Source organism: Mchenga conophoros, linkage group LG5 (assembly GCF_057382185.1).
Source record: "Mchenga conophoros isolate Kocher_MC1m ecotype Shallow Benthic linkage group LG5, M_conophoros_male_GT1.1, whole genome shotgun sequence".
NCBI classification, from domain to species: Eukaryota; Metazoa; Chordata; class Actinopteri; order Cichliformes; family Cichlidae; genus Mchenga; species Mchenga conophoros.
In genome coordinates this window covers 1750768-1766022 of record NC_140530.1, presented here as the reverse complement: position 1 = coordinate 1766022, position 15255 = coordinate 1750768, and the positions used below count along the sequence as shown (strand labels likewise).

Genomic DNA, 15255 nt, shown 5'->3' with positions numbered 1-15255 from the left:
TGGATTAGAGATCATTTATGATTCGCTGCTGGATTTCAAAGTGTGTTCACTTACAAAGATGTGCACAGCCCGTCATTTTTATGGTAGTTGTTGACTTTCAATGATTTCTTTGAACTGTTCTTTTTCCAAGATGAAATGATTGCACATCTTTAATAGCTTTAAAAAATAAGTTCATTCTCAGATCCATGTATGGTCAAAATGATACAAACAGGCTGATAGACTCGTATCTTTTAATATGTGGTGCTGACCGTGTTTTAACTTGACAAGGCAGGACTTTGCTTAGTGATCATGAACTGACCAAGAACAAGAGGAAAGTGTCAGGACTTCATTGAAGACATAATAAGGAGAGTTATAGATCTGCACAACTTAGGGAGGTCTGCTGGACTTATTTCGAAACGACTGCAGATTACATGAGGGGAAATTAGGATGTTCAGTAATAATCCAGGAACCACCAAGCCTCAAGCCTGCTGCAAACTGGAAGCTGCTGGTACATCACTGTCCACAGCAAAGCCACTGAAGCTCTCACCGAAGATGGACTCAAGTTTAACTGGCATTCGTAGCTGCCCACATGAGTCCGGCCAAATGCCTTCTGGAGATACGTTTTTTTGGTCAAATGAGACAAAGATTGAGCTTGTGACTGGTGACAATGACATATGTTTGGAGGGGTGAGACGCTCAAACCAAAGAACACTGAACCAACTGTAATCATACTCTGGGGCTACTTCACTGCCAGTGGCATTGTTAGATTGTACAAAGTAGATAAAAGTCTAAAAGTTATTCAAATTCACCTCAAATCAATAGAATGGTTGAATCTTGGACACGACTTGGTGTTACAGCAGGACAATGAAACACAATCAATCCACCCGAGAAAAAAGTTCAAAGAAATCATTAAAAGCCCAAATTTAAAAAGAATGTGATGTAAGCCCTCTGAGCATGGCTGAATGTCTGCAACCTTTCCATTTTGAAAAACGCTTCGTAACTGATCTGTATGACCATCCTCTGTCTTAGCCTGTGACTGTGATGCCAATGGAACCCTCCCAGGAGTTTGTGACAAGCAGTCGGGAGTCTGTTTGTGCCGACCGGGCGTCTCTGGAGCTCGCTGCGACTCCTGCAGTCGTGACCGCTGCGACTCCTTCCCTGACTGCGAGATGTGTCCCTCCTGCTTCTTCAGCCTAAACGCTCAGCGAAAGAATGTCAGCTTGGTCCTGTTGGAACTTGCTTCCAGATTATCGTCTCAGTCTGGAGGCGGCGCTGACTTTGGGCCCCGCATCAGTTACCTGGAGGCCACTTTGAAAGTCATCCAGAACTCCATGTCCTTCTCACCCATCACTGATACACGTGATGCTCTTTCTAAGCTGAAGGAGCTCAGGTGGGAAACTGCTGACGAACTTAATTCTAGGTTTCACAAATACGAATCACCCTTAAATTCAATCACCTTACACTGTTTTTTCATTGATAATATCATCTCCAGGTACCAGGTTGATAATGACCTTTCACCCCTGACAAAAACTCCTGGTCTGGACTCTGAGCTGGACAAACTGCAGGACCTGCTGGAAAACTTCATGCTGGTGTACAATGCCAAGAAAGATGTCACAAAGAACTCTATCAGTCCCAACACAGGTCAGAAAAGACTAAGCATTCGCTGCAATTCTACAGATGTGACTGATGACTATTTTTGTATCACAACAGCATGAAATCCACTCATGTAGACTTTTCCTGTCTTTGCAGGGGCATTTAACACCATCAGCTACGCCTACGATAACTCGACAGACGCCACCAAAAAAGTTGAGGCCGGGAAAAATACCATAAAGGAATCAACTGGTGTCCGAGAAAAAACTGAGGACATTCAGAGCAAAGTTCAGCCGGCCAACACCAGAGATCTGGATAAACTGAACAACAGCATGGCCTCCCAACCCAACCTCACTCCTGTTGCCAAACAAGTAACTAGTAAACTTCTTGATCTACTGTTTAGCTGACTTGCAGCATATGAGTAAAACTGAAAGATCATTATCTTAAATAAGCATCCATATGCATATGTGTCATATTTCTCAGTGTGAGCATAATCCAGGCCATTAATCATAATCTTTCTTGTTTGTCCTGAGATGGAGTGAAAGTTCATTTTCTGTCATTCACACTAGTAACCGTCATTGCCCTCCACCTCTAACTCTGTTTTTCAGGTGTGTGGCAGTGTTCACTCCGAGTCCTGCACACCTCTCCAGTGTGAAATTGAAGATTTGTGCACACCAGGGGGAGACGCACCCTGTGAAAAGGGGGGAAAGTGTGTGGGCGCTCTGCCTCTGAGCAAGAAGGCAGACACTGATGCCAATGATGTGAGGGAAGGACTCAACAAACTCTCTGGGAGGATCACCGATGCTGCAGAGAAGGTAGACACTTATAGCTACATACAAATAATGAGTTTTGTTATTCACACAAGTCATTCTTAATCCGTTTACACATCTCAAGTAGTTACTCAATGTCAATGTGTGCACAGCTGCAGAAAACACAGGAGATAACCAATCAGGTGAGGCAGTCTACAGAGAAGCTGTCCAGTAAGCTGCAGCAGGCCAGAGATAAACTCGAAGACGACCTAAATGAGACACGCAGCATTGTGAAAGAGCTCAAAGACTTCCTGTCAGGTACGACTGTTTTAGGATTGTAGCATGAGTGGAACCACTTTGAGATGGAGGGTGAAACTTCTTTGGGTGTAACTGATGCTGAGATCAGTCACCCTTTAAACACCACCACAGTGTAAACTCCAGCTCCAGTACTAAACTCTAGCTTTTCCTATTTTGGTGACCAGACCCATCCGCTAACCTGACCCATGTCCAGGAGGTGAGCGACTGGATCCTGAATGCCAAGCTGCCCCCCAGATTGGCAGGGCTTAAAGGGAAGCTGCAGGAGCTGAAGGATCTGACAGCCAACCTACCAGACAGCACAGCGGTGCTGAAGGAAGCTGAGCCACAGTTAGATGCAGCCAAGAAACTGCTACAGGATGCACAGGATGCCAGGTTGATGCTCGCACTTCACTGTCAAACTGTTGAATAAGATGCTCCGTTTTTTAAAGAATTATCATCTTTGCTCCCACCGTTTGTACAGACCAAGCTGGAGACCGAACACATGCTTGTACAGCCACGTGAATGTCCCTAATGCAGAACTAACAAAGTCTATGTCTTCATGAACATGAGCATTAGTGCCTTACATTTAATCAGGGAGTCGTTTTTCCAGACTGGTTTAATCCAGTCCTTATTTTTTGTCGTTTTTACCCATCAGTCCTTCAAACTAATGGTTTCTGTGCTTGCAGGGACACAGCACTGGGAGTGAAGGCTGATGTTGATGGGCTGCTGGCAGGCTTCACCTCAGTGAGCCCTTCCCTTGCTGAGCTGGAACACAAATTGCAAGACAAAATGAATGTCCTAGAGACCTTGAATAACAACCTTACTAAGGTAGAAAGCGTAGATGAAACAATGGTCTATTTATTACAATAAAAACTGCTTATAGGCTGAGTTTGGATGGGTTTTCTTCATACAGGCCAAAGACCAGCTGGTGCCAGTAGAGAAGGCTCTGGACGATGTAGCAACACTGATAAAGCCAATGAAACCCCAGCTGGAAAAGCTGAGAGACCTGCTGGAGGATGGAGGTCAGCAGGCTGAAGATGCACGGGAAAATGCAGAAAAAGCTGATAAAGAAGCAGCTGCTGGAAATCAGGTAAAAGATCTGCTGTAGCTGCTTTAGACTGACAGACGAGCACTGACTTTAATAAGGAAGAGAGAAGAAGAACCCAGTGTAAGCTTCTATTTGCATTTATCAGTCATCTGTAAACGTGAATATAAATGAATGTAATGAGTGTGCGCACACTTGAAAGCTCATAGTGTGTTTTTGCAGTGCAGACTGGTTCTGGGCTTTGTGGGTCGTTGTTCTTCATGCTGCTGAATAAAGTCGTGGATATCTTCGGTAACAGATTGTCGCTAACATTTAATGAAAATGCTTTCTTCTCAGTATTTGTTTATATTTTTAAAGTTACAAATTTAAATAAAAGTGAAGAATTCACATTTCAGGTAGGCCAGATTAAACTGTAGCTAGGTTTATTTAGCTCCTATTTACACTACACTGCCAAAGTATTTCCTCACCCATCCAGGTCATTGAATTCAGGTCTTCCAATTACTTCTACTTCTGTGTATATAATGAAGCATCACATATGCAGACTGCTTCTACCAACATTTCTGAAGGCATGGGTCGCTTTAAGAGGCTGAGTGAATTCCAGCGTGTTACTGGGATACGATGTCACCTGTGCAACCAGTCCAGATGTGAAATTTCCTCACTGCTAAATATTCCAAATGTTAGTGGTATTTAAAAAACGGAAGCGACTGACAGGAACTCAAGCATGAAGTGGTAGGCCCTGTAGAATCACAGAGTGAGCAGCAGAGGCTGAAGCACATAGGACTCCAAGCTTCATGTGACCGTGAGATTAGCTCATGAACAGTCCACAGGGAGTTTCACAGACTGGGTTTCTATGGCTGAGCAGCTGCAGCCTAGACTGACATCACCCAGCACAATGCAAAGCGTTGGATGCAGTGGTGTCAAGCGCGAGGCTACAAAGGCTCTAAAGCAGGGTTTGGTGACTGCCAGAGGAGTTCTGTGCAAGTGTAAAGTTTGGGGGAATTATTGTGTAGCATTGTCTTTCAGGAGTTGTGTTCTCCCCTTAATTCTAGTGGAAGGACTTCTTCCTGCTTCAGCGTGCCGATGCATTTCGGACTATTTTGTGAGAACACTTGGGAGATGGTCTGTGCACCAGAGCTCAAAGCAAGGTCCATGAACACAAGCATGAGTGAGTTTGGTGCAGAAAGAGGAAAACTCACACTATGAGTTTTCTTGTGCAACCTCAGTGTTTGACCTCACTAATGTGCTTCTGGAAGAATGGTCAACATTCCCATAAACACTCCCGAACCTTGTGGAAAGTCTTCCTATAAGACTTGAAGCAAAGGTTTGGCAACATCATATTAAACGCTGTGGATTAAGACTAAGAAGGCCACAACTGAGTGCCATATTATGTGTGTACTTGTAGAACCTGTTGACTCTGGAGAAGCACCTTGACCATCTTAAAGAGAAAGTTGTTCCCGGGACAGATGGTGAGACGGAGCCAGCGGGGGATCGACTGAACAAACTGCAGCAGGATGCAGGAGCTCTGGCTAACATAACCCAAAACATGCTGCAGGCTCTAGACGGTAATTTAACCAACATTTCCACTAAAAGAAAAAAATTCACTCAATGCATCCTCAGTTCATTGGGGAAAGTAGGACATTTAGTCATAAAGCATAAAGTGTTGATTGTGAGGTTAGTAAGAAAGTTTTCATATCAACAGTTCAGTTGAATTTTTACAGGTAACTTTGTTGTTGCGTGCTGCTACCATGAGCTAACCCCCGCTGACTTGGTGGTCTAATATTATGCTTCTGTGGACATTCTGTGTGGCGCTCTGTAATGACTAAATATATCAGAAATCCAGTTGTACGGTCCTGACACAGACAGTGTGTGCCACTCCCTGTAATGCTCCTGGTGTTTGTTTTCTTCTAGGAAAAGCCGACTCCATCCAAAGACTGCAGGACGAGATAGTTCAGAAATCAACAAATCTTGAACAGCTCGATGTCGAGCTTAAAAGACTTCTGACACAACTCCGTAAAAAAGCTGACGATCTCAGTACCTGCCAGGGCTGAGCTCACATGTAGCAGTGCAGTTAGTATGTAACTGTAATATAACACTGTCTGAGGAATTACAACCATTTTATACATACTCTCTATTTTAAAGACTCAAAAGTAATTGGACAGTTGACTGACAGGCAGTTTCATTGCTGCACGCGACATGTTGCTCATTAAAAAGCTGAAAGATTTGATCCCAAATGATAAATTTATATTTAGTGGCTGTTCACAAGAACTAGGAGCTCCGAGATAAGTAAGTAGAGGCTGTCATTAAAAATCAAAATAAATCAGACAGACAGATTAGAAACAATAAAACTCAAATTTAAAATTTTGTGAGTTTACGTTTTAGACAATGTAATTCCTGCACAGGTGAATAACAGCATGACAGACTTTATCTGAAATACCCTGTGGTGGTGTACAGACGCAGTATTCATAGGTATAAGTATGAATATGCAGTATAACAACTCTCACTGTACCTTCTACTGCTCGTCGTGCTTGGAGACCAAAGTTACTTCAGCATGTACAGGTTACTCAGACCTGCGCTGTACCAGCTGCCTTTGAATGAGAAACATACGACAAGCTTTAATGGAAATGAATTTCAGCTTCATGAACACCAAAGCTGATGTTTTTGGTCCTATTTGAATGAAACCTTACCTGTATTTGTGCCAGTCACATCTCTCATGGTTTCATATTGCTGCCTGTATATTTATCACTAATCTGCAATCTGTTTCAACGTTTCATGTTCACAGCAACACTGCATTTTTCCAAAGTGGATAAAGGCTGAATGTTCCCTTCTTTACCGATTTGAATCTGTTGTTCATGCATAACAGGCAGGAACACAACCGGTTTAGTGAGAAAATGGTTGTTTGCTTGTTTTAAATGGCTGTATTTAATTGTTTCTATAATTTAAAAAACTGCATTTCACTACATTTGTGGAATAAAATCTATTCTTTATATCAACTTGTGTTCAGTTTTTTTTAACAAGAGCAGTTGGGAAACATCAGGATAACGTGTACGACATGTACGTGTAACATTGTAGTGACAGATAAAGGCTCATCATCATCAGTACTGCAGTATCAGTGAATTCAACTCAAAATGTAATTTAAGCTCATTAAAAAATGCCATCCAGCGTAACTGACAGTAGACAAAATCATTAATGCAAGTTTAAGACAATAACCTGGACACGTTTCGAATCAAATTGATAATAACAGAGCGATGCTGGACACAAGCAGCTGTGTTAGTGTGACGCCCTGCATATTTGAAGCATTGCAATAAACTTCTGTTCTTACTGAATCTGTAACATTGCCTTGATCTGCCTACATCATTTTTTAAATAGTTTATGTTGTTAAATGAGTTTTGTGTCACTGTGCACAGAGAAAAGCTCACCTGGTGTAGTGGTGATGTGTTATTCACCACTAGATGGAGACAACCTGGCACTGGTAGTTTCTCTACACTCTACATTTCACACTGAAAAGCCTTGGTGGGAATTTTTGTTTACATAGTAAGCAAAAGAATACATGTCTTGAGGTCTTTCCAGTGTTTTCAAAATTGTGTTTTTCAGATACACGTCAAAATTTCACACAGACAAACACACACAGCAAAATCTCCAGTGTTAAATTAACACTGAGCAGTGCTGATCTTCTAACACTGGAAAATAACTCAAAATGTTAGAAACATTCCAGTGTTAGAAAATCAGCACTGCTCAGTGTTAGCCATTGTTAATCTGCAAAACTGACTAGGTTACTTTTAAACATATAACACTGTCAAAAGTGTTCATTTAACACTCAACAGTGTTGTATTTAACCCTCAGAGGTGTGGACCCATATAGACACTCTCCAGTGTTAATTTAACACTGGAGATTTTGCTGCGCACACACACAAAACAACAAAATGTGTCAAATTACACGTCTCATTCATTTTTTGAGAATTTCACCACTTTTAGTTTTCATTTAAAATAACTTTGTCAGGTCAGTAAATAGCTGCCACATAAGTACAAATCTAAATCATACATGTGTATTATAGAAAAAAGCACAAACCGTTGTGCTGTTGGTTCATAATAAATGGGTAGGGGTGCATAGTCAGTAAAAGCCACCAAGGCTCTGCAGAGCTCCAAACCTGCTCTGCCACAGACAGAAGCATCAAAAATGTGCGCTGGGAGCTTCATGGCATGATTTCTACAGCCAAGCAAATCTATATGTGTGTGGCCAAGAACCTTAGTCCATGTAGGGCATCTTAGCACAGTTTACTTGTGTCAGCTAGTGGGAGGGCAGAGAGCGCAGCCTTTACATTGTTTTATTGTAGAGTGACAGGAAGTGAGCTTCTAATCAGGCAGAAATATTGACAGAAGGAAATATTTTCAAATAAAAAAAAATGTAAATTTTTTAAATTTCAAAGGAAATACATTGATGAAAATCAAAGAAGAGCGAATGTATGTGATGTTCCATTTTCCTGAGAGCTGATTGGCTGTGATGACTCCTTCAAGTACTACATGCTACTTTGTCCTGCTAGTTAAGCCTGCTGTGTCAGGATGAGGTCGTGGACGAAAGAAGGAGGACCCAAACGCTGGACTCACAGGTAGGTGAAGATTGGTGTTTTATTGTCAACGGAGTGAACAAACAGAACAGAAGTAGGAAACGGCTGGCCGGCTGGACGACTGACTGAATGGATGAATGAAAGACTGACTGACAACTGACCGGCTGACCTGACGGAACTGAACAGAGGACAACCTAACAGCGGCGAGAACAACATCACAATAACATCAATGACACGACATTGGACTGGTTGAACTGAGGGACATAAATACACAGGCTGAGTGATGAGAGATTAGAACCTGGTGAGTACACAGCTGAACATAATGAACTAATGATAAACGGGAAGAGGACGGAACATAATGCACATGGACCAAGGCTAACACAATAAAACAGGAGGTGAAGCAGACAGAATATAAACAGTGAACATGAACTAAGAATACTGGGTCAAAGACCCAGAAACCCTGACAGTACCCCCCCCCCCCCGCAAAGGCCGGCACCCGACGGCCAAAAGAACGAAAAACCAGAACAGGGCGGGCGGAGGGGGCCCAGGACGGAGGGACGGAGTCCACACAGAGACAGTTCAGGAGGGCGGCCACGTGGAAGGCAGCAGTGACCACTGAGCCGGTCTGGTGGGCGGCTGCGGCGGTCGAGACGAGACAGTTCAGGGGGCCGACCGCGCGGACGGCAACGGCGGCGACGTGGACGCAGTTCGGGAGGCCGACCGCGCGGACGGCAACGGCGACGATGACAGCGCTGGTCCGGGGGCCGACCGTGCGGAAGGCGACGGCGACGATGACAGCGCTGGTCCGGGGGCCGACCGTGCGGAAGGCGACGGCGGCGACGTGGACGCAGTTCGGGGGGCCGGCCGTGCGGAAGGCGACGGCGGCCACTCAGGGGAAGAGGGTCCGGGGGCCGCCCACGACGGCGATGGCGCCCGGCCAGTGGCCTAGCCAGCGGTCTAGAAAATGGCCGTTTAGCTTCAGACCCAAACGAGGCTGGGCCAGGCGAGGCTGAAGGCACGGAGGCTGAAGGCTCTGAGGCTGAAGGCTCTGAGGCTGAAGGCTCTGAGGCTGAAGGCACGGAGGCTGAAGGCTCTGAGGCTGAAGGCACGGAGGCTGAGCCAGGCGAGGCTGAAGGCACTGAGGCTGAGCCAGGCGAGGCTGAAGGCACTGAGGCTGAGCCAGGCGAGGCTGAAGGCACTGAGGCTGAAGGCTCTGAGGCTGAAGGCTCTGAGGCTGAAGGCTCTGAGGCTGAAGGCACGGAGGCTGAAGGCTCTGAGGCTGAAGGCACGGAGGCTGAAGGCTCTGAGGCTGAAGGCTCTGAGGCTGAGCCAGGCGAGGCTGAAGGCACTGAGGCTGAGCCAGGCGAGGCTGAAGGCACTGAGGCTGAAGGCTCTGAGGCTGAAGGCACGGAGGCTGGGCCAGGCGAGGCTGAAGGCACTGAGGCTGAAGGCTCTGAGGCTGGAGCCGGACCAGGCGGAGCAGAAGCAGAGGCCGGGCCGGGCGTGGGTGCAGCTGAGGCAGAGGCCGGGCCGGGCGTGGCTGAAGCGGACGCCTCTGGCTGGAGACAGGCAGGGCCAGTAGGCGCGGACGCCTCTGGCTGAGGAGCGGCCGGGCCAGCGGGTGCGGAGACCCCTGGCTGAGGAGCAGGAGAGCTCACAGCTGGCTCTGGGTGCTGTGGCTGCAGGTCCGGGAACTGGACGGGATGGTGGACAGGCGACTGGGAAACAGGAGGCAACTGGACTACAGGGCACTGGGCGGCAGACTGGACTACAGAAGAGTGGAGGACAGGTGGAGACTGGACTACAGGTGACTGGAGGACAGGTGGAGACTGGACTACAGGTGACTGGAGGACAGGTGGAGACCGAGCTACAGGTGGCTGAACTGACTGGAGGGCAGCAGGAGACTGGACAGCAGGTGAGTGAACTGACTGGAGTGAAAGCTGAACAGCAGGTGAGTGAACTGATTGGACTAAGGAGACTGATGGATAAACAGAGGCCGGTGAGGCTAATGGCTGAGCTAAAGAGTGAGCTAGTGAAGGGGACAACAGTGCAGCCTGGGCTAATAAAGCTGGGGCCTGAGCAGGGGACACCTCAGCTAGCCTAACCAGTGATAGTGCGAGGGCATGAAAAGCTGGATCAGGAGGTGGATGAAGAGGTGAAGTGGCAGGTGGACCGGTTAGCTCTTCCAAGCCTCCAGGGGGGTCAAGCTGGGTTCTGGTTGCCCTCAACCTGGGCGCTGGGACGGGCACGGAAGGTGGCTGGACACCAGTCACCCCCACCTGAGAAACAGAAGCAGGTGTGGAGGCAGACCGGGTCACAGCTGCCCTCCTCCTGGGGGCTGGCACTGGTGTGGGCGCAGGCTGGGCCCCCATGCTGGTGGGAAATGGCTGAATAATGGGTGTGGAAATAACGACTGGGTGAGTGATACTGACGGGTTTATTGGGGAGTGTTCTGGTCTTCCTGCCACCGCTATTTACAGTCTTTAACTGAGCTGTCTTTGGGGAAACAGAGCAGAAAAAGTCTACCCAGTCCACATTGTCGTCCAAGAGGGACGTTCCCCATGAATCGGAGAGGCGTCTATTATTTATCTTATGTGAAGAGTCAACTGAGGAAGGTGGCAAACAGTCACTGGGACTCACCGCCGGGAGTGGCTGGAAATAGTCCATGTTACGGTGGCGTGTGTGCCGCTTTCTCCGGGTAGAGGAAGCGGGCGGGGTAAACAGATGAGCCTCTGGCACGGGAGCCTCCATTGAGCCGAGGTGGTAGGCGGAGCCGCTGTGCCATGGCGAGGTTGAAGGTCCGGTGAGTAGAACGGCTGGCGGGCGAGCGAGGAGCGGAGCAGCGGGAGAGCGAGCGGCCGAAGCTTGGCCTGTGACGCCCACTCTCCGCGGCGAATGCTCCGCTGCAGGTGAGGCAGCAGGTGGAGGACCGCGGCGTCTCCGAGGCCCGCCCAGAGCCAGACGAGTCCCCTCGAAGACGTGCTCCCTCACTGAGAAGAGCCGCTGTTTCCACCTGAGCTTCTCCGCCCAAATGGAGAGCGCTGCGTCCTGCCGCTCGAAGAGGTCCGAGTCCGCTGGGTCCACATCGTGTCTTCGTGGCACGGGTCGTGTCATTCTGTCAGGATGAGGTCGTGGACGAAAGAAGGAGGACCCAAATGCTGGACTCACAGGTAGGTGAAGCTTGGTGTTTTATTGTCAACGGAGTGAACAAACAGAACAGAAGTAGGAAACGGCTGGCCGGCTGGACGACTGACTGAATGGATGAATGAAAGACTGACTGACAACTGACCGGCTGACCTGACGGAACTGAACAGAGGACAACCTAACAGCGGCGAGAACAACATCACAATAACATCAATGACACGACATTGGACTGGTTGAACTGAGGGACATAAATACACAGGCTGAGTGATGAGAGATTAGAACCTGGTGAGTACACAGCTGAACATAATGAACTAATGATAAACGGGAAGAGGACGGAACATAATGCACATGGACCAAGGCTAACACAATAAAACAGGAGGTGAAGCAGACAGAATATAAACAGTGAACATGAACTAAGAATACTGGGTCAAAGACCCAGAAACCCTGACATGCTGTCTGTTCTCAGGCCTCCTCCTGTTTCACTGCCACCACCAGAGGGCTCCACTGACCTGCCTGCTGACATCACAGCACACCCCTGTGTCATGTGACCTGGCAGGAGTAGCAAAGCTGGACTCAGACCTGGCCCAGGCAAGTTCAAAGGCAGCTGTGGTAGAGAGAGCAGGGAGTATAGTAGAGCACTGGAAGGATGAGGTGGAAACAGGAAGCGTGTAGATTCAGTGGATTTGGCGTCCTCCATCTGTCTCCATGCTCTCTTTACTGGCCTTCTAAAATTCACTTCTAAAAACTTCTCCTGTAGCTGTGGAGCTGCTTTTGTTTAAATGTTTAGCATTTAGAATTAAACTTTACTGTCATTACACATGTCCAATACAGGCTAACAAAATACAGTTTGCATCTTATCAGTAAGTGCAATAAGAGCAAATATACAGATGTGCTACATATATGCAGATGTATCGGTGTGAGGTAAACAGATCTACAGAGTGCTATGAATATATCTGCAGCAGTGGAAGCGTAGCTCTCTGAACAGACTGTAACAGTGAACAGTGTAGGGTGACAGCTGTGGGGGAGGAGCTCTTCCTAAACCTGCTGGTTTTAGTCTGAAGGCTCCTGTAGCGCCTTCTGGAGGGGAGGAGCTGGAGGCAGGATGAGAGGAGTCCCCGAGAATGATGTGTGCTCGGCATAGACATCTCTTCTTGTGGACATCCTCAATGGCAGGAAGTGGAGTCCCTGTGATGCGTTGGGCAGCTTTCACCACACGCTGCAGTGCCTTGTGGCCAGCAACAGAGCAGTTCCCATACCACACTGTGACACAGTTGGTCAGGATGCTCTCTATCACATAGTGGTAGAAGTTAACCAGTATGTCAGTAGACAGGTGGTTCTTCTTCAGTATCATAAAGAAAAAAAGGCGCTGATGGGCCTTCTTGACCAGGCTGGAGGTGTCAGTTGACCAGGACAGATTCTCAGAGATGTGGATCCCCAAGAACTTGAAGCTGGAGACCCGTTCAACAGCTGTGCCATTTATGTAGATGGGGACATGGGGGGTCTCTGTTCTCCCTCCTGAAGTCCACAGTGAGCTCTTTGGTTTTGCTGGTATTCAGGAGCAGGTTATTGTCAGCACCACACAGCTAGGTGCTTTACTCTTCCCTGTAGCAGACTCATTATTGTCTCTGATGAGACAGTCACTGCGGTGTCATCTGCAGACTGGATGATGGAGTTGGATCTGGACCGAGGTCTGCAGTCATAGAGGAACGGGCTCAGCACACAGCCCTGTGGAGTGCCAGTGTTGAGTGTGATGGTGGTAGAGCAGTTATGGCCTGACCTTACATGCCAGGGTCTGTTGGTCAGAAAGTCCACGATCCAGGTACAGATGGAGTTGCTGAGTCTAAGAGCCACAAGTTTGGTGATCAGCTTGGAGGGAATGCCTGCACTGAATGCTGAGCTGAAGTCAACAAACAGCATTCTTACAGAAGTATTGCATAAATATCTGAGTGCACGTTGCAAGAAACTGCATTCTCAGATCACATCCAGTGTGTGCTGGAAAATTTGCAACGATTCTACAAAAATGTTCCACGTGGTGGTTTTTTTTCTTCCTACTGGTGATGATCCAGTGGAGCTCCAGTCACTCCAGGCTCCCTTGTGGTGCCACAAAACAAACAAGCTCGTGCGTCCATGATGATCCTGCTGCTTCACTGCTGTATGAATTCATCTTTTCATCACGGTTCACTTTGGACAAGCAGGAAACAGAGGTGACGCTGACTTGTGGCTTTGCAGGAGGATTCCCTTTAACAACAAGTGCGTGCACACAGTTTGTTTTAGGCCACCATGAATAGCTCACATTGTAAATGACAAAGAGCCAGTATATGATACTGCAGCTTCCACTCACTGTGACAGGATGGCTCGTAGGAGGTGATTACACTCTGCTTCATTGGGCTCCAGTTCAGATTACGGGACAACACATGAAAAGACAGAAACTGGAAACAAATGTTAGAAAAATGTTTACTGTTAGAAAACAAGTTTGCCAACGTTTCATTCAGTGAACAATTGATATTGTTCACTGAATGAAACGTTGGCAAACTTAACATATCTCCTGAAAACGGCATCTCTCCGGGGATACTAATCTTTGAGAGCGTGTGTGGGAAACCGTCCAGAAGTGGTGGCTCGTCATTTGCGACCTCTGGAAAACTCAGAAGTTGATGTTTTTGAACCGTAGCGGTGAGAGAGAGGAAGGACGCTAGCATCAACTAGCTAGCCGGTCGTCACGGCAACGCTACAAGAGCGTCTCTCAGCATGGGCCCGAAAAAAGTTCTGTCAGCCGAGGAAGGAGACGATATTAAGAAGTCGCTGGAGTTTATGACAGAGGAGATTTCTACTGTCAAACTGCAGCAGAAAGCCATCCTGGACCTGGTCGAGGAAGTTAAGGCTCTCCGCATCCAGAACGCCGAGAAGGATCGGCGGCTGGCGTACCTGGAGAACAGAGTGGCGGATTTGGAGCAGGACACCCGGATGAACGATGTTATCATCACGGGGCTTCGCATCAAACCCCGGTCATACGCCCGGGCGGTCGCCACTGACAATGTAGGAGGGCCAGGAGAGGAAGATGTCAACTCCACGGAGCATCAAGTGGTTACCTTTCTACGGTCCAAAGGTGTGGAAGTGGATTATAACAACATTGAGGCTTGCCACCCTCTACCCCGAAAAAATGACAGTAACAAACCAGCCATCATTGTGAGATTTGCAAACAGAAAACAGAAAACAGCACTGTTAAAACAAGGAAGGAAACTGAAAGGATCCGATGTCTTCATGAACGAACATCTGATAAAAAGAAATGTGGACATTGCCAGGAAAGCACGTTACTTGAAGAAACAGGGAAAAATTCAAAATACATGGACCACCAACTGCAAAGTATTCATTAAACTCAATGGAACACCGGAACAAGCCAAAGTGTTGGTCATCAGAAATATGGAAGAGCTGGACAAATACTGAGGTCAACTTACTCTGGAGGTATGAATACACATGTGACGTGACACACAACACAACACATGGCACAGTCCAAAAGAACTTCATCTGCATCCGGCAACAATATCAACATGACTCATTGGAATTCTCTTTATGATAATCTGGAACTGAGAACATTTCGATACACAGACCATAATGTTCTAGACTTAGAAAAGGATATAGACCCGGAAAATAATTTCTTCTACAACATCAGCTGTAACTGCTGCTACTTCACTGATGAACAGTTTAAGCACACCATCAACACGGAAAATAAATGATCAATAATCCATTTTAATAGCAGAAGTCTGTATGCCAACTTCAACAATATAAAGGAATATCTAAATGAGTTGACAAATCCATTTGGAATTATTGCCATTTCTGAAACATGGATCAATGCGGAGAAAGGAATGGACTTTGGACTGGAGGGATATGAAGTGAA

At 47.0% G+C, this 15255-nt stretch overlaps 2 protein-coding genes across 2 annotated transcripts in view; one reads left to right on the top strand and one right to left on the bottom strand.

Moving 5' to 3' along the window:
* lamb3 (laminin subunit beta 3) overlaps positions 1-6649 on the top strand; it is an 18283-nt gene extending 11634 nt beyond the window's left edge. The window contains exons 13-22 of the mRNA XM_085272817.1: positions 1008-1368; positions 1471-1619; positions 1728-1939; positions 2177-2383; positions 2491-2635; positions 2800-3007; positions 3301-3442; positions 3528-3704; positions 5062-5221; positions 5568-6649. Coding sequence (XP_085128943.1) covers positions 1008-1368; positions 1471-1619; positions 1728-1939; positions 2177-2383; positions 2491-2635; positions 2800-3007; positions 3301-3442; positions 3528-3704; positions 5062-5221; positions 5568-5707 — 1901 coding nt within the window. The 3' untranslated portion in view covers positions 5708-6649. The remainder of the gene's footprint in view (positions 1-1007; positions 1369-1470; positions 1620-1727; positions 1940-2176; positions 2384-2490; positions 2636-2799; positions 3008-3300; positions 3443-3527; positions 3705-5061; positions 5222-5567) is intronic.
* A 1570-nt stretch (positions 6650-8219) lies between these two features.
* On the bottom strand, positions 8220-13768 carry LOC146573562 (uncharacterized). The gene is made up of 2 exons (XM_085275484.1): positions 13705-13768; positions 8220-13601 (listed from the first exon to the last, which is right to left on the bottom strand). Exon 2 carries the CDS (start codon positions 11331-11333, stop codon positions 8664-8666), a length of 2670 nt encoding a protein of 889 aa, XP_085131610.1. The 5' UTR covers positions 11334-13601; positions 13705-13768; the 3' UTR covers positions 8220-8663.
* Positions 13769-15255: the final 1487 nt, after the last annotated feature.